General features: G+C 39.8%; 1 protein-coding gene across 2 annotated transcripts in view; it reads left to right on the top strand.

Moving 5' to 3' along the window:
- GRID2 (glutamate ionotropic receptor delta type subunit 2) overlaps positions 1–3,599 on the top strand; it is a 1,366,547-nt gene extending 1,362,948 nt beyond the window's left edge. The window contains exon 16 of one of the 2 annotated variants that reach the window (XM_032633736.1): positions 1,110–3,599. In XM_032633736.1, coding sequence (XP_032489627.1) covers positions 1,110–1,532 — 423 coding nt within the window. In that variant the 3' untranslated portion in view covers positions 1,533–3,599. The remainder of the gene's footprint in view (positions 1–1,109) is intronic. The other variant, XM_032633737.1, reaches the window with a different exon arrangement.
- The last annotated feature ends 14,877 nt before the right edge of the window (positions 3,600–18,476 follow it).

The raw sequence follows: 18,476 nt of genomic DNA, 5'->3' as shown, positions 1-18,476 counted from the left end.
AATTGCACAATGAAAAAAATACATCCTCCATTCTAATTCATAGCAGCTAATCCAGATCGTATGAACAAATATTTTCTCCTCTTATGATTAATAGATATTTTTAAATCCTCATAAATTTAATTTATTGAACTTGGTGATAAATAAGACTGATGAAAAGGACGATTTTCTTGCCTGCCACTTTTATTTTTCAAATATTGGGCTTTAATGCTCACTTCTAGTGAAAATCCTAAGGGATTTACGAATTAGTTTCAACTCCAGAAATCTAAGGTGTTATACTCTTTTTCTTCATTAAGCACCTTCTTACTAAGACTCTATTAGTGTAGCTCAAAGCGTCTTTGATTTAGAGGACATTTAGCATTAACGTGGCGCTAAACTGAAGCTGTCACTCACACCTCATGCCTTGAAGGGGTCTCTAAAGGCTCCAGTGCTGACCTTACAATATTGCCTCATTCAGGTACTAGATAGCTTGAGTGTATGAAGTCCCTCAATCAGAAACTGATTCTCTTGTGTTGAATGTTGCTCTCTGTAAACAATCTCACATATTTCTAGCCTAAAGAGAAATAACACTTTAACAGTCACTAACACTTTAGTGTGAACTAGCATATCAGATAATCTTGTATCACTTAATCTCCAAGAATGGAAAGTTAAGGTTAGGAGCAAGTAGTCAAGGGAACAAAAACACAACTTGGAATGAGACACCCTGAAAAAGGAGGAAGCATGCATAAAGAAGAGGTGGGGAGGGGATGCGTGGCCAAAACCATACTTAGTATGTGTATAATTTTGCCTGGGTCTGTCTCTGCTCCTGTAGAAGGCAATCACCCATCTACTGCTCCCATATTTTGTAGTTGCATGTGGCATATGCTCCTTTTAGAACTTTTATTGCAAGAAAAGTATAGATAACCTTATCTCAGAATCCTATTGGTACCCCCAGAACCTAGCACAGTGCCTGGCTCATATTAGGTGCTCAATAAATATTTGTTAAATGAATAAACCCCAAAGTTCAGTTCATTTACCTATCATGTTTGCTGAACTATTTTTTTTTTTTTTTTTTTTTTTAACCATGAAGCTAGTACTGATGAGAACCTTATCTTCTTTTTCTTCATCTCCAGGATGACAAGGAAATTGACCTGGAGCACCTCCATAGACGTGTAAATAGCTTGTGCACAGATGACGACAGCCCCCATAAACAGTTTTCCACCTCGTCAATTGACTTGACCCCTCTGGACATTGACACTTTGCCAACACGACAAGCACTGGAGCAAATCAGTGATTTCAGGAACACTCATATTACCACAACCACCTTTATCCCAGAGCAGATCCAGACTCTTAGCCGTACACTGTCAGCTAAAGCTGCCTCTGGTTTCGCTTTTGGCAACATGCCTGAGCACCGAACTGGCCCTTTTAGGCACAGAGCACCTAATGGGGGCTTTTTCAGGAGTCCTATAAAAACAATGTCATCTATTCCTTATCAACCAACTCCTACCCTGGGGCTCAATCTGGGTAATGATCCAGACCGAGGCACCTCCATATGAGCGCCCAACAAAATCTCTTCACTGTTTCTTTTGTAGGACTCCCTTTGCAAGGAGCGACTGTAATATTGTGGGACTAACATGGATGTAACATTTGTTTTTTAATCAGGAGTATTAGTAACAATTCTAGTTCTTTCTCTCTACCTTCTCCCTCCTCTCTCTCTCCTCCTCTGTTTCTTTCTCTCTTTTCTTCCTGGACATTTCTCTCCACTTTTTTTCACTACTCAATTGATTCCCTCAGAAGGTAGTATACTAGGATCCTATTAGTCCGCTTTTCATATACTGTACTTCAAGTATAGGAAACGTGCACTGAGTATACTAACAGTATATGCAGGATTAATTTTACATAAAGGCCTCTTCTGTAACATTTCTCTATTTTTAAAAGTATAATTGCAATAACGCCAGTCTTTTTACATCCTCCTGCTGCATCCATACCTTGCTCCACTGCTGTTGAGTGTCCTTTAACTGTGGGCCAAAGGCAACCCCTGCAGTGTTTATAGAATAATCTAAAGACCATTCAGGCCACATAATATGAGAATGCAATTTTGTAGGATTACAAACAAGCCATTAATATGCCAGTCAAGACTCCAGTTAAAACTACTCTTGCACTGCAACAGTGCATATGACCTTTATGCGATTGTACAGTATGAAAAGTGTTTTCTTATGTACAGTAAACTTTATCATACGGCAGCAGCCTCTACGGTATTAAATAAACTCGTATCTCATATATACATATATATGCACCTATATAATGTGTATATATATTCAAAGGAGGCCATTGCTATTGCAATTCATTTAATAAAGCTTTAGTTTAAAACAAAAGTGTTGTATACAGGAACTATGTATAGTGCAGGGGGTCTTTTCAGTTAGAAAAGGCAGGTCGCTTTAATGTTATTCTGACTCGCATTGTTTGCCAACAGAGAATATTTTATACTTTTGTTATTAAAACATCCAGGGCGATTTAATATTTGTTCCTAGATGTTAACTCATTTGAATAGATTTTTGCATTTGTTATTCAGCAGTGTATAAAGCTAACCTTGATAATTTTACTTTTAATTAATTATCTAAATGGAAAATGCTGTTAGCTGAACCATGTCCACCACAGCACGGGGAGCTCTATACGAGTTTAAACGTAGATCATGGAAGGTTAATAAATTCTCTTCCAAAGCAGTAAGCCAATCAATACAGCTGTAGTTGGGGCGAGACGGGAGCCCTTAAGAAATATTGATGTGGCCTTAATTACTGTCATACATTACCCTAAAGAAGAAAATACAGCAACCATACTGGGCTCTCAACTTCAGCCCCTTTTTTTATTCAGTTCTATTTGGAGGAGTTATGTGTTTTTTACATTAGTGCCAAGTGTATAGAAGGATAACAACAAAAACAGTGCCTCTTTGTGCACAACCCTTTTCAAGGTAGCCTTCTTACCTGTTGGAAATGTAGAATGAACTTTGTTTGTAATCCTTAAATTAAAATGTGGTAAGTAGGAAGCAAGAACTTATCCTGTGTTTTTATGCAGCCACACACTTACTTTAATCTAATTCATTCCGTGGCTAGGATTGGTATAGGAATCAACCTATGTGATTTGCTTTAGGAGAAATTAAAAAGTATATTCTTAAGGTATATTATACTTTGACGCTAATTCTGTTCTGGGAAGCATCTTGTCCTGCCACTGTTTTTGTACTAAATCTTCAAATATTGTCTACTGTGTAAGGCAGGAAAATTTCTTATCATGCAAAAACCATTTTGTTTCCAGGGTAACAAGTATCTAAGTGCATGCACAACTTGTTCCCCCTTGTAACATCCATGATCTCATCCACGACTCTGATTTTAAGACAAAAAGTCTTTTCAACAAGCTATATAGGGACATACCAGATGTTGCAGTGATTTTAGCTATCAACAAACTGTTAACCATGTACAATATTTAAAATAGGCCTATTTTGATGTATTGCCTATTATACAAATACACAAACCACTTTTTGGAGGCCTCAGTTATGAGTGGCAGAGCTTTCTGTGTATAATTTGTCTAAATAATTTGTCTAATAAAAATGTTTTCTAAACTTGCTCTCATACCATTGAAGTCTTAACTATACAATTTGAAAATGCTTACTCTCTCACAGATAGAACTTTTTCTAAAAATTTATCTTGAATTAATTAAAGCATAAAACACATTAAGTTTTATTAGCAGAACGACGCCATGATGAGCGGCTCTCTAAAAACAGTAGCAAGTGATGTCCTAAACCGATGAAAGACTGCCTTTCTGCTATTTGAGACAATTTGAACCAACGATACGTTTGTTTTCCTTTGTGGACGTCTCTATGAGCACTTTTTTGGGAAACATTTATCCTGTTTCATGTAAACAATGTGGCCATTATAATAATAGCAGGATGAGCGTTTGTTACATTTTACAAAAAGAAAATTAAGGGTAATTATTAAACTTAGAATTGTGTATTAATAATTGCTTTGCTGTTGGCGAAATATTCATCATGCTGAATCTATTAATTTGGAAATTAACTGACTCCAAGATTATTTCTAATAGAGTGTTATTTTCTGCATTTGAACAATATTTAATTCTTCTAGCATTTAACTCACTCAGTGAATATATATCTGAAAATATATTCAATTTAGATTAAAATTTCTGCTTTTCTATAATTCCATTAAAATGATTTTTAAATGTTGGATAGGAGGAAGTGTAGAGATCTAGACTATCGTCTCCCTCATTTTACAAATAAGAGAACATAAGATGCTAAGAAGCTGTGACTTGCGCAAATGTCTGACAATCTGAGACTTAACGCTGAGTCTTTTTTTTTTTTTTAAACTCTACCATGCTTCAGTCACATCCACGCAGGTCCTAATGGGTTGTGAATTCACTGTAGGGATGGCTCAAGTACAATGCCTCCACCCACTCCTCTCTCGCCAAGTTTAGGCTGCAAATCTCTAGAACCAGTCCTTCCTCATGGGGGACCAGAGCATCTGATTCAACTGCTCCTTTTACAGATGGGAAAGTGAACACCTCAGGCTACGTCAGGTCACAGCTAGTGGCAGAATTCAGGCCGTCCTGCTTCTGCCTGGCGCTCCTTCCTTTAGCTCATTGTTTGCCCTGGTTCTCACTACTTACACCAACCTTGCTATTTCAGAACAAGACAAACCCCTTATGTCCATGAACGTTTATTCCAGTCAGAGGTCGAATTTATTCCCCTGGTGAATCGTTAAGAGAACTGGTTTTCACTTTCAACCACATCAGAACTTATGCACAGCTTTGGTTTCATCATACATTAGAAAATTGTAAGAGCGTCTTTCTTCCTCATACACATCAAGCTACAGGCAACTGTTTTCTCAATTATGTTATTTTTCATCTCTTTCAGTTTGGGATTGGTTGTCAACTGAATAAATACTTTAAAAAATAGACTTTGCTGAATGGTACTTTGCTTCATCATCAATTAGAAAGAAAAAAAAGATGAGACAATCCATTTATACCTTCTAAGCCACACCACTGGATAACAAATTATAAATATTATAATATTATAAATATTCTATAATCAGAATTTTGGAATGGTGGAACACATTCTGGATTATGGATATAATAAATAAAGCAGAGCTAATAACTTTTGTGCTGGTAAACATAGGTTTTTAACCTTAAATACACATCTCATGATAACTGATAAAACACAGTGGGCTCACTAGAAATGGGCTTCCTTCTAGAGTGTTTTTATTTCTAAAAACAAATCCTTTATCCAGTCCTTGTGGTCAGATATTAATAATTGGCTAGCCATTATGACATTTTATAAAATCATTTCAACAAATTTTAGTAAACACCCTCTCATGAGGTAGCACATATGAGCTGTGTGGAAATGACTTACCTGACATTGAAAAATTAGGAGATAAAGCTTTTTAGATTTGATAGATTTAATTCAGTTCTATTAGTGTTTACTGAAAACCTATTATGTAAAGCCACGGTGCTAAGCAGTTACACATCACATAAATGAAGACATATATTTGGGAATAGGTCTGCATATGTTCTACTGCCCAGGCCTTTCCTTGTCCCTCATCAACATGTAGGATACAGAAATCACCTTACAGACTTTCTGAGGTGGCAGAATTAGTCACCCCAAAACAGTACCATCCTCTTTGGGCCTGGGCAATCCAACTGACCGGACCAATCCATCCTGGTAGTTCTCATGAGCTGACTGAGTCTACCTTCTTAGATTCAGATTCCTTCCACAAACAAGACCTGAAAATTTCCCAAAATGCCAGACCATGAGGCCAAAGTTTCAAAAATGTGAAAATCACCCTAGGCCACAGGCAAACTGCTACCTAACCCCTTCTCATCCACACCTGCATGCGTCCACATCAGAGTGACTCCTACCCTCAGGTGTCCACATCAGAATGATACACAACCATGTTCCCTCATTTTCTATCCCTGCAGGGCTCAGCCGTTGTGATGGTTAGAGCTATAGGGTTTCAAAAAACTTACTTCCAAGGGACCAAACACAGTAAGTCTTATTCAGGCTACTCTTCAACTTTCATAAACTTTTATTTGTATTGCAAATAAGGCTCCTAGTTACCATTCCTATCGTCTTAAGACGGAGGATACAATGTGACCTAGGATCCCCATGAAAGTAACGTGTTTTACAGGCTGCTCACCATGAGGACAGCTTCCAACCCACACACACTTTCAGAAGAACAGAAACGACGTGGTTTTGCTCTATTTTATGGAGCTGCATAGAGGCATGGAGCAGCTACCCCACCTAATGATTCAGCCTACCGTGGGGACAGAAACAGACTGAATGAACTGCCTCTCATTTTCTCACCTGGCTTTTCCTAATTTCTACTTTTTCAGTAGTGTTCATTTGTTTCCATGTAATATTAGTAACAAGGCAAAAATTGTTCAAATTTGAGAAAATTTCTCCTATCTAGGACCAAGTGTCATCTTTTGACTGATTTTGCCCATTTCTGGAGTTTCTTCTAGCAGAGACAAGAAACTGGCTGTTTCTTCTGCACATGTACCTACGTTGTGCTATAGACGTAGCAGTCTAGCCTTTGTGAGGGATGAGGGCCTTTTTTCCTTTCGGAGAAACTCTATCCAGTCCAACCTCAGAACTGGCAGCATGTTCCAAGTCTCAAACTATCTGTGATATGATAGAAAATTCACAAACTTTTTAAGGCAACATTGTTTCCTTAATTAAAAGCTAATTAAGCTTTAATAGCAGCTGCTTTAGAAGAAGATGATGTCACAAAATCAAAGTACAGTAAAATGGCAGAACCAGAGAATGGGCAGAAAACATTGCTTTCGATAAATATTTTGCCTGCCACAAGATTTGAAATATAAGTAGGAGGCAAACTTTAATTTTTAAAGTTGTTATATTTTATTTTTAAATTGGTGCTACTGAAAAATTTTAGGAATCAAACAGCCTATATCTCTGGCTATTTTTAGTTTTAAAAAAATTAAATATTTGCTTATTCACTGCACAAAAGGTTCATAATGGGGGGGGCTTTGAGAATTATCCTAATGTGTAATTTAAAAAAAGGTTCAATTTTCAAAAATTTAAGTTATATAAAATGTTTCAGAATCACAGCCTCTTCATGAGGCAAGGGGTACCGATAGCTATTTCATACTAGGTAAATAAGGAGCTGATAGTCGATATTTAATTCCTCTTCAGAATTATATTAAAGTTGACCTTCAAGTTAATGCTAGCCTTCTATTAATATCTGTTTATATAAGTTGGCTATAAAACTTATTTTTAGAAATCAAAGCACTGTAAAATTAAGTTGAAAATAAAGGTGTCACATGCCCAGCTGTCTAGTTTGACTTTTCCATTCTAAAAATAGTTATTAATACTTAACATGCTCAAATACTTCTATAGGTGATGTTAAAAAACAGTTTGAACATTAGTTGTTAGATGAAGTAGAGTTGCGTCATATATCTAATTGACGTAATTGACATTAGATAGCAAATGCAGAACTTTCATTCACACTTAATGGTTTTTAATGAATATAATACTTCTTTCTAAGTGAACATATTAAGAATAAAAATTAAAAAGAAGCAGTGCAGGGCTTCCCTGGTGGCGCAGTGGTTGAGAGCCCGCCTGCCGAAGCAGGGGACGCGGCTTCGTGCCCCGGCCTGGGAAGATCCCACATGCCGCGGAGTGGCTGGGCCCGTGAGCCATGGCCGCTGAGCCTGCGCGTCCGGAGCCTGTGCTCCGCAACGGGAGAGGCCACAACAGTGAGAGGCCCACGTACCGCAAAAAAAAAAAAAAAAAAAAAAGAAGCAGTGCAGCAAGATAGACATGTAACTGGGCCTTCCAGATTCAATTCTGCGTAACTAAGCATTTTAAAACTTCCTGCTCACTCTGATTTCTCCATGGAAATGTCAGGGTAAAAATAACTGCCCATCATCTGAGCAACTCTCACACGTGTAGTCTCCAAAGCTTTTGGTGTGTCCAGTTAACATGGTAAGTCCTATAATACTGCTCAATCACCAACAAAGAATATATTTTAATTCTTTTCTGTTCATCATCACTAAATGAAATTTTTAATTCTTACTCCATAATAATGATTTTGTGTCTCTTTTTAAAAAACGAATATTAGTACATAGATATAAACTTTAGTAAGGCTGCAGAGAGAATATTAGGAACAAAACAATCACACAAGATCAATCAGTCCGTTGACTAGCACTACCTGAGCACCTACTATGAGCGAGGCACCTAGGGCAGAGCTTTCCTAAATAGCATGCCAAGGCACACTCCTGGGCCAGCAAGGGTTCCAGGGTGCTGAGTTACTGGTGGCCCCGTCAATCAGGGTGGTGGGGTGGGCCCCTGGGCTGGAGCTCTGCCCATGTTCTCGTCACTTACAGCCGGACTTTTGCTAAGACAGCTTCCAAAGCCGGAGAGACAAAATACACACATTTGAAAAGCTGAGTAAAGACTCACGGTTTAAGTAACATCAGAAGACAAGAATATGAAATATTATGATACACAGTACATTTAATTGTCAAATGAGTGCTATCGAGAAAATATTCTATGAGAAGAGAAAAGAATGAGGCTGTGTGGCTTGACATGGTTTCATGGAGTAAGTAGAAATTTAGCCTAATCATAGAGGAAAGGTCAGAAGAATGCACAAGGGCCTCCAAGTGGAGGGTATGGTGCAATCAGAGCACAAGAACAGGAGAGAACGTTCAGAGGAGCAGTAGCCCACGATGTCTGGAATGTGGGTTTCATGTCAGGAAGTATCAGGAAGTAAAGCTCCGGTGAAGACTGTGGGAAGCCTGTAGGCTGGCCTCAAGAGATTACACTATATCCGGTTCATTCATTCATCCATTCATGTATTCGACATACGTTCGCTGAGGTTCCGCTTCATGCAAGACACTATTCTAGGTGCTGGGGACACAGTAGTAGACAAGACAGAAATCCCTGCCCTCATGGCACTTACAGTCAACTGGAGGAGATAGACAATAAGCAGGATAAATAAGTACGTCGTCTATTAGATGATAAGTGCTGTAGAGGGAAACAAAGAGGAGGACCAGGAAGGCCAGAGTGAAAGTGGGGGTTTACTATTTGAAATACGGTAGGTAGGGGAGGCCTCACTGATAAGTTGACATTTGACTGAAGCTTTTTTTGTTTGCGGTACGCGGGCCTCTCACTGTTGTGGCCTCTCCCGTTGTGGAGCACAGGCTCCGGACGCGCAGGCTCAGCGGCCATGGCTCACGGGCCCAGCCGCTCCGCGGCACGTGGGATCTTCCCGGACCGGGGCACGAACCCGCGTCCCCTGCATCGGCAGGCGGACTCTCAACCACTGCGCCACCAGGGCAGCCCAGCCCCCATTTTGAGTGTTATGGGAGAGTGGCATGTGGTGCCGGTTTCCGGCCACGCCTCCATTGGAATTTCAGCTTCTGAACCGTCAGCTGGTGGTCACAGAGGCTCACGACCTTGGCATGTTGGAGATTTCCATCGTGGGCATTGGGGAGCCACTGAAGATTTTCACTGAAGGAAAAACAGGCTCTTAAAGAGGTGGTTGATAAAGATTAAGCTGGTAGTAATTCATGGAGTGGAATGGAAAAGAGACCAATTAAAACACGTGTGCAATAGTTCAGGTATGACCTGAACTCTGTGGTAGCCCAAAAAAGGAAGGACGGTGCAGATGGTAGATACATTCTGAAGGAAGAATCAAGAGAATGTAATGATTAACTGAAGACAGAGTATAAAAGAGAAAAATCAAATATGACTGATTTTTCAAATTTAGACGCGAGAAAAGTGGAATAAAATCTACCAAAAAGTGCTGAAGTCAGAAGAATGTATTTTTTCTTTTGTTAATCTTCATTTTTTCTTAAGCTGGGAGGTTGAAGTAGAAGACATCACAGAATTGAGAACTGTTTGTTCTCCTTCATGTGAAGCTTGAATGCTGGGTTCTTAACAGGTGGAGGGCACCTGAGGCATCATGTAGACTCCATGGCTTTTTACGTGTGCTCCCCAGGTTCCTCAGGGTTTTCCTCAGGATTTCTGGGGATGCGGCCGTCTGGGCTTCAGTCAGAGCGCTCTGCTTTGATCTCTTCACATATTCGACTTCCGATGATTATTTCCCTCACCCTCCGAATGACGCGTTACTGGCAGATGACCAAGACCTCAACTCAGATGTTTTCTGAGGCAACCCACTGAAGCATTCAACAATTTTAACTGCCTAAATGTTAGATTCTTCTTCTTACAGTTGATCTCTGGATAGTGTCAAAATTTGCCCCCTATCGGTTCTTTGAAATGCTACAGAACAAGCTTCATCCCTTTTTCTCACATGACATTTATCATGTTGCCCACACAGTGAATACCCGAAATTGACCAAACTATGATACAGTGACAGGGACTCAAATACCATAATGGCGGCTTGACATAGACCCAGTATCTCCAAAGTCCTAAAGAGAGAAAGACCTGGGGCAAAGTTCCCTTGCATTAGGCTGGCTAGAACAACCATGGAGCAGACATACCTGAACAGAAATCCAAACATAATGTTCTAAATACAGGCTTGTCTTATAAAAATAGCAAACTAAAATTAGCCCAGACATTACAAACACCTGCTATGTGAAACACCTGCCAGTGTACTTGGCACCATAAGTCAAATCAAATACTGTGGAACCAACTGTGCTTGGTTCCCATAATTGCTGTGTGCTTTTAGTCCTATTTCAAGAGAGTTCAGAAAGCATCGCTAACACAGTTAAGTGAACGATCAGAGAATAAAAATTTAGGTGTGAAATACTCATCACCAATCCTATCCTCTTTGGGTGTTTAAAAGAAAAAAAAAAGGCGAGCTTTCACCAAGCAGGTGCCATCAAAAAGACTGATTTTGTTCCAGATGTTGTCTGCCAGCTTTAACTATCTCTCAACACTGAAGTTATGATAATGGTTCACTTTTAAGAGGTCAAAGGTGATTTCCCAAGTCTAAGGAAAAAAATGCCTTTTATCAAATACAAAACCAGAAATCGGTAGTATGTGCCTTTACAAATGTAGAATAACTCTGGTAAAACCTGTTGTTCAAGTTGTTTGAGAATATAATTCCTTGCAATTTACTCTTGCTCCAGTCTCACTTTTAAAATATAAGCCATAAATCACACCGTCACACATGTATACAATAATCTTTCTTTCCTCGAAAAGGAAATAGTACACATATTGCGTACACAGGTTATATTAAACGTCTACACAGTGTAAGGATTTCAAGGTAGTTTGCAGAGGCACATTTTCTGAATCACACTAAATAAAATACATGGCATATATCTTCAGCTAGAATTATTTCAAATGCGGGGAAGTTTAATCAATGCTCATCTCAAAATTAAGTTGCCAATTTCTGCCACAATTCCTATCCTTTGCGGGCCAATATTTATGTTCTCCTAAGCATAGCACCCATGCGGAGGCAGGGCATGCCGACCACGTGGAGGCACAGGGCTGGGCTCCGTACACGTGTTTCACTCGATTCTCATAATATCTCTGCAAATTTGCTCTTGCAGATGCTAATTGAACAGTTTAAAAACAAAACGAACGGAACAAAATCTATGACTCTGGAAAGTTAAGTAATTTGGCCAAGAACATACAATTAGTAAGTGACCCAACCAGAATTCAAACCTACATCTCTCGGACTCAGAAACTCATGCCCTTCCACCACGACGGACTGCTCCTGGGATCAAAGAGAGATGGGAGGGAGGGGGCCATTTTCTGGACCCTCAGGGCTGCAAGACGCTTTGTACCCTATGGGGCTCCATAAAAATCAACTGGTCCTCACTAGCTGATACACTTTTGATACAGAAATTTCAAGCAGTAAATAAAATATTCATAAAAGATGAATATAAATAATGCATGCAGCATAGTTGCCTAGAAAACGTAAACAGATTCCAAGAAAAACCCTGCAAAATTAGCATCTCCACCAGAGTCTGTGCAAATACCAGCAAACCCGTCCAACCTTCTGCTTACCCTCTTTATCTCTGCTAATGGTGTCAGCGAACTTTCCGGTCTCCTTCCCCTCTTTCTTAGAATTCCTGGGCTTCCCTGGTGGCGCAGTGGTTGAGAGTCCGCCTGCCTGCCAATGCAGGGGACACCGGTTCCCGCCCCGGTCCGGGAAGATCCCACATGCCGCGGAGCGGCTGGGCCCGTGAGCCATGGCCGCTGAGCCTGCGCGTCCGGAGCCTGCGCGTCCGGAGCCTGCGCGTCCGGAGGCTGGGCCCGTGAGCCATGGCCGCTGAGCCTGCGCGTCCGGAGCCTGTGCTCCGCAACGGGAGAGGCCACAACAGTGAGAGGCCCGCATACCGCAAAAAAAAAAAAAAAAGTATTCCTTAAGTGGAAACATTAGAAAAACAAACCCGTATGGAGTCGGCTTATATAATGCTCCACTACCTGACCCCCTTTTTTGCAGCCCTACAGCTACTGGACAAGTTTTAAGTACATGTTAGCCTCTGTCTGGAAACACTACACTAGGTCTCCCAAGTGTTGCTCTTTTCCAGCTCACCTCCCTCCTACCCACCTTACTAGGTAATCTTACTAAGTGATTTTTCAAGTCAGGTAGCTCCATGATTTAATTTTTTCATGGTATTTCTATGGCCCACAAACCCAAGGCCAAGCACCTTAGCCAAGAATCTCTTCAAGCAGGAAGCATTACGGCAGCCTTCACAAAGAAGCAATATTTGAGCCAAAGAGGTAGGATTTTGACAATTAGAGATATGAATGTAGGCTGTAAAAGCAATGTGCAAAGATGAAATGGGAAAATACACTTGACAAGTACTGGACCAGAAATAAGGCTATTTGGCTTGAAAGAGGGGGGCTTATGGAGACAAACAGAAGATAAGGTGGTTGGTTGACACATTCAACAATTATATTCTGAGAGTTCATTATATACACAAGACGCTATGTACCGCAGTACATATAAACATGCAAGACTCCCAAAGCTATTACGAAGATATGTCATGTGTATGCGTAACTGCCACGTAAGGCAGAGTATAATGTGTTCCATCACAATGATACAACTTATTATAGGAATTCAGAGAAGGGAGAGAAGGTTCTCCCCTAGAAAGCTTTTTATTGAAATACAGTGATTTTAAATTATATACTATAAGTACTTAAAAATAGTCCAGAATGTTTTGTGAATTCAGAAAAAGGCAAGAAGATCTTTTCTCAACAGGGTGATAAAACGTCTTGGTGGAGAAGACAGTTTTGGAACTGGGCTTCAAAAAGAGTATAATTTCTACAAAGTAGAGAAAGACATTCTTAGGTAAAGGGAAAGATATGATCCAGCTCACAGAGGAGGAAAGCACAAGATGCGTCTGAGAAGGATCCAACACATGGCCCATGAAGAGCAGTAAGGACTTAAGGCCACAGAGCTATAGACATCAAACCCAACTTCCGACCTAATGTTTGAGTCTCATCCCGTTTACAATCTATTCCATTTTTGAACATCTGGGAACATTAGAAATATGACGGTGTTTACAGTCTACTGGGGAAAACAGGCAGGGACAAAAAATTGCAGTAAGTGCTGTCATAATGGAAATGCAGGGTGATTTGCAAACCCCGAGCTGGAATGGGAAAGCTCCCCTGTTGGGATTCCGAGCTAGACCTACAGGGAAACTGAGAGTCAACCAGGCAGAGGAGACCAGGGTCGTTTACACCAGGTGACCGGCATAGACGCAGACCTGAAGCCAGAGGGCAAGATTAGTTCCAGGGACTGAAAGAAGTAGCCTGAGCTGGAACTTAGAGGGAAAGGAGAATATCAAGAGAATAAAATGAAGAGGTAGGGAGCGGGCCTTGAAATGCTTCATAAGCCACTTTAAAGAATTTGTATTTTTTTTTTTTTTTTTTTTTTTTATGCGTTACGCGGGCCTCTCACTGTTGTGGCCTCTCCCGTTGCGGAGGACAGGCTCCGGACGCGCAGGCTCAGCGGCCATGGCTCACGGGCCCAGCCGCTCCGCGGCATGTGGGATCCTCCCAGACCGGGGCACGAACCCGTGTCCCCTGCATCGGCAGGCGGACTCTCAACCACTGCGCCACCAGGGAAGCCCAAGAATTTGTATTTTTAAGGAATAAAATTCTGGGCAACACAAGGGAGCCATTAAAGTGTTTAGAGTGGAGTAGTGACCTGATCATATTCTTATTTTAAAAACCACTTGAGCTGCCCTAGGAGAAAGTTTTGGAGTAGGACAAGATCTGAGAAAGGTGGACCAGTTAGGAACCTCAAGTGGCAATCAAGGTAGAGTCCTAGTGTCTGGTAGTAGCAGCAGGGAAAGATGGAGGTGGAAAGATTCCAGAGAGAGTTGTGGCAGAAACGGGCCTGGGTGTGGACTTAAGGTATTTTTTGAAGTATTTAGTATAAGTGAAATCGTGAGATGTAACAAAATCATCCAAGGAGTAAGAGGGTCTAGTTAGCAGAAGATAAGATCTGGGCATAGAACCCTGAGGAGGATGAACATTTGATCAAAAGACGGAAGAGTGTACTAGCTAAACGATCAAGGAAAACACTCTAAGAGTGAGTAGCCGGGCTTCCCTGGTGGCGCAGTGGTTGAGAGTCCACCCGCCGATGCAGGGGACACGGGTTCATGCCCCGGTCCGGGAAGATCCCACATGCCGCGAGGCAGCTGGGCCCACGAGCCATGGCCGCTGAGCCTGCGTGTCCGGAGCCTGTGCTCCGCAACAGGAGAGGCCACAACAGTGAGAGGGCCGCGTACCGCAAAAACAAAAACAAACAAAAAAAGGCAAAAAGGAATGAGATCCAGTACATGATTAGTTTTCAATAGGAGATGGGATACATATTTTACTGGAACTGCATGACAGGGTGAAAGGATGAGTGTGAATGCAAGTAAATGTCTATGTTCGACTGCAGGATGAGAGCCCTGTTGGAGTCTAGTTTTCATAAGATAGAGAAAGCAAATCATTGTGAGGGTCATGTGTCAGAGATTTTAGAAGAACAAGGAATGGAGAGCTCGCTAGAGCAACACGGTTGGACTGGTGTACAGCTTTGAGGGCTCAGCTGAGGTTGGGGGCCACGATAAGTTCTGTTCAGTTGTAAGGGGTTTTCCTGGATCATTCTCAGCAGCTTCTGTTTAGCCATAGGAAGACAGAGTTGGATTTAACCACAGCTGCAGATTTCACCTAATTATGAATAAACAGCAGAGCAATGACTCAACGTTATTAAAAAAAAAGTTCACCTTAATGGGGTGTCGCAGTGGTCTAAGAGTATAGAAGGAGGCCATATTAATTAGGGTAAATAATGCTACTTGCTATAAAAAATACCTCCCCCCAATCTCAGTGGCTTAATGTAATAGATTATTTTTCACTCATATAAAGACCAGGAGAGGGTGGTCTTCCATCTGGCGCTTTAGGGCCGGGTTTGCGTCTATCCAGTGGCTCTCGTGCCCCAGGACTTTGGAGCCTCCTATGGACCTTCTGCATCCAGCTTGCAGAACAAGTAGGGAGAGAACACGGAGGACTGTGGGAGTTCTAATGCACCAGCTCTAGAAGTAGCGCTCGTCACATCCACTCACAACCCACTGGCTTATCACAGGGCCACATGGAAACAGTTTTGCTAAGCTTCTGCCCTCACTGCCACAGAGGCACAGAGTCAGGTTAGGAAGCTTTGTAGTCCTGAGGCTAAACAAGACAAAAAGCAGTCCAAGTGAAAATGAAAGCACATTGATTTTTCTGAGAAAATCAATAGAATTTGGTGATGACTTAGATCAAGGATGATAAACAAGGTTCTGTCTAAAGCACAACATTAAAAAGAATTATGAGGTTAAAATCTAGGGTCAGTGAGACCTCCCCAAACCATCCTACTGAAAGTTATGACCCCTTCTTCCAACACTTGCCATCCCCTCTTACATAGCTCAGTTCATTCTCATAGCACGTATGGTTTACTATGTGCCGTGTACTAACACACTAAGTAATTTACTGACCTGGTATTGTCTTTCTCCTCTGCTTGAATGTAAGCAAATTGAGGGCAGGCTCTTTCCTCGGTGCCTGAAACAAACAGGAGATATTTGGTTTTAAAAATATCATATTTGAAACGAAGGTAAAATATCCAGGTGGATATATTCAGCAAAACACTGAAAATGTAGAACCTGGGTTTAGCCAAAACATTCAGAATTGAAGTCTCCGGATATAAAGATACGAGCCTCAGGATAAGAAGATGGAAAGTCATGAAATTTTTGTGTAGCCAAATTATACGATCTAAGGGACATTTGAGGATAATTAATCCAGTGGCTTCCTGTTGGATAGAGTAACAATACCGCAACTTAATTCTGTCGAAAAAAAATTATGCCCAAAAGGAAAATCTTGAGTGCATTACTTAAATCAGTATCAGTGTGCTAATATAAGGTGTACCATATACACAAAAGAAATCCGAAACCTGTTTTCTCACACTTCTGCTGAAAGACAATCAGCATCTCCGCCCTCTTGTGGTGGTTCTGGAGAGAAACAGGCTGAGCCTTCAAGGTGCCCTGAATTGAACTGTTCCTTGACCACACAGTGGAAGAACAAATTGTCTTTGTATCATTCTGTATCTGTGTCCTTGGCGAACAGAGAAATCACCTTTTCTCCCTTCACAATCTTTCTCCTCCTCCTATCCGTCCTACCTCCCAAGTAATAGCTAAAACACATGGATAATAATAATACTGGGCAAAAATCTGAGTCAACAAAGTGCAAATGCTGGATGACTTAAAATGTCTATAATTCAAATTTTCAGTAAATAAGCATTACATGATTTTTAATTGCTAGTCTAAATGTTTGTTTTTGAATTTCATCTAAATTAGCTATTATGAAACTTAATAGGAAATTAGTAAAAACAGTAATGCCATATTTACATGTAAAAATACTCAGAAATACTGAAGACAATATCCAAGCTCCACACCAACTAACGATTAGGGGCTTTTAATAAAGAAATTGCTAACGGATCCAGTGATGGCTTCACTTCATAAACTTGTTAGGCTGATGTTGAGCTAATGCTTCCTCCTATCTCATATACCAAAAGGGAACCTACCCAGTGACCCCAACATGGTCGTGGTAAAAATTTATTCTCCAATCCACATACAGGACAAAAAAGTACATTCTTATGATATTTTTGATGTCACATTTTTCCAATTTTCTTCATAAAACATTGAGTGGAATTACAGTAAAACATTCTGTATAGCCCCATATTTTTCTATCCCTATTAGGATAATATGGGACATACTGTACTATATTTTTTTAAATTTCTAATAAGACCAGTTTAAGAGCAGTTTTGGAGGGTAATTGTTATATAAAACTTAAATATGCACAGACTTTCCAAAATTGGTTAAATATGAGAATCTGAACCTCTAAAGAATTTTAGAAAATTCCAAACATTTTAACAAATATTAAAAAACTGAAGTTTCCTTATAAATAATCAAAATATAAACAGCGATTTCCCTTGATTACTTTTTAGAATACACTACAATAAAATGAGCATGGATAATTCAGTATAAGTATCTAAAGTGACTATTTAGAATCTAAGAAAATTAGGTAAAATAAAAACAGCCTTCAGTTTACAAAATGTTCATTTTCTGAAGTTCATTTACAAGTCACTTATTTTGAACACATGGTATATGATTCCATGGGGGAAAAAAGATATACATAATTGTTGTTTTTTAGGTTAGCCTTCAAAAAATGTTGTTTAACCATTAACATTATTGAAATATTTTAATAAAATGTTTTAAAGGCATTACTTGTACATTAAATAGGTTCTTGTGCAAAGAGAAAATACAATAATACAAAAGAGTATAAAATTTTAAATATTTTGAGAATACTGGTATCCTGAGAAAATAGGTTAGTGGCATCATCAAAGACATTGAGTCTAAAGGCTAGGGTTCAAATCCATCATTTGTCAGCTGTGTTACCCAAGGCAAGTTACTCAGTGTCTCTGTGTTTCATTTTTTCATCTATAAAATGAAGATAGTAATAGGACATTCTTCATAGTATCCTGAAAGAACTTAATGTCTGATATTAAATGGAAAGCACTTGAAAACCTTTCCTCGTTCACAGTAGGCTCAAAATAGTCTTACAATGTTATTATTCTGTACATATTTCTGTTTAATATAATAATATCTTTTAATTAATAAAAGCACCTGCTAATAGAGTGAAAAATATGGTGAAAGCTAAGACAATTCTTAGCTAAGACAATCTTTCAAGACAATTCTATGGAAGCCAAGAGATGTCAAAATGAAAATACATACACCACTCTGCTGCTTAGAAATTGTGTGCAATGTTGTGAAACTGCAATAGAAAGTTTAAAAAATGCATATATTTCTTAAAACATTCAAATTTTAGAAGTAAAAGTTTTATTCCAAAGAAAGCAAGCTTTTAAATATGCATTAAATTATCTCACCATGCCTTCAAGGTCAAATTGTCCTTCTGATTATATATTAAAATATATTTTATCTTAAACATCTCAGAGCTTTAAGAGCTCAAAGAAGTTTCAGCA

The sequence above is a fragment of the Phocoena sinus genome, chromosome 5 (assembly GCF_008692025.1).
Source record: "Phocoena sinus isolate mPhoSin1 chromosome 5, mPhoSin1.pri, whole genome shotgun sequence".
Taxonomy (NCBI): Eukaryota; Metazoa; Chordata; class Mammalia; order Artiodactyla; family Phocoenidae; genus Phocoena; species Phocoena sinus.
Note: the sequence above shows the minus strand (reverse complement) of the source record. Positions and strands in the feature narration are given on the sequence as shown.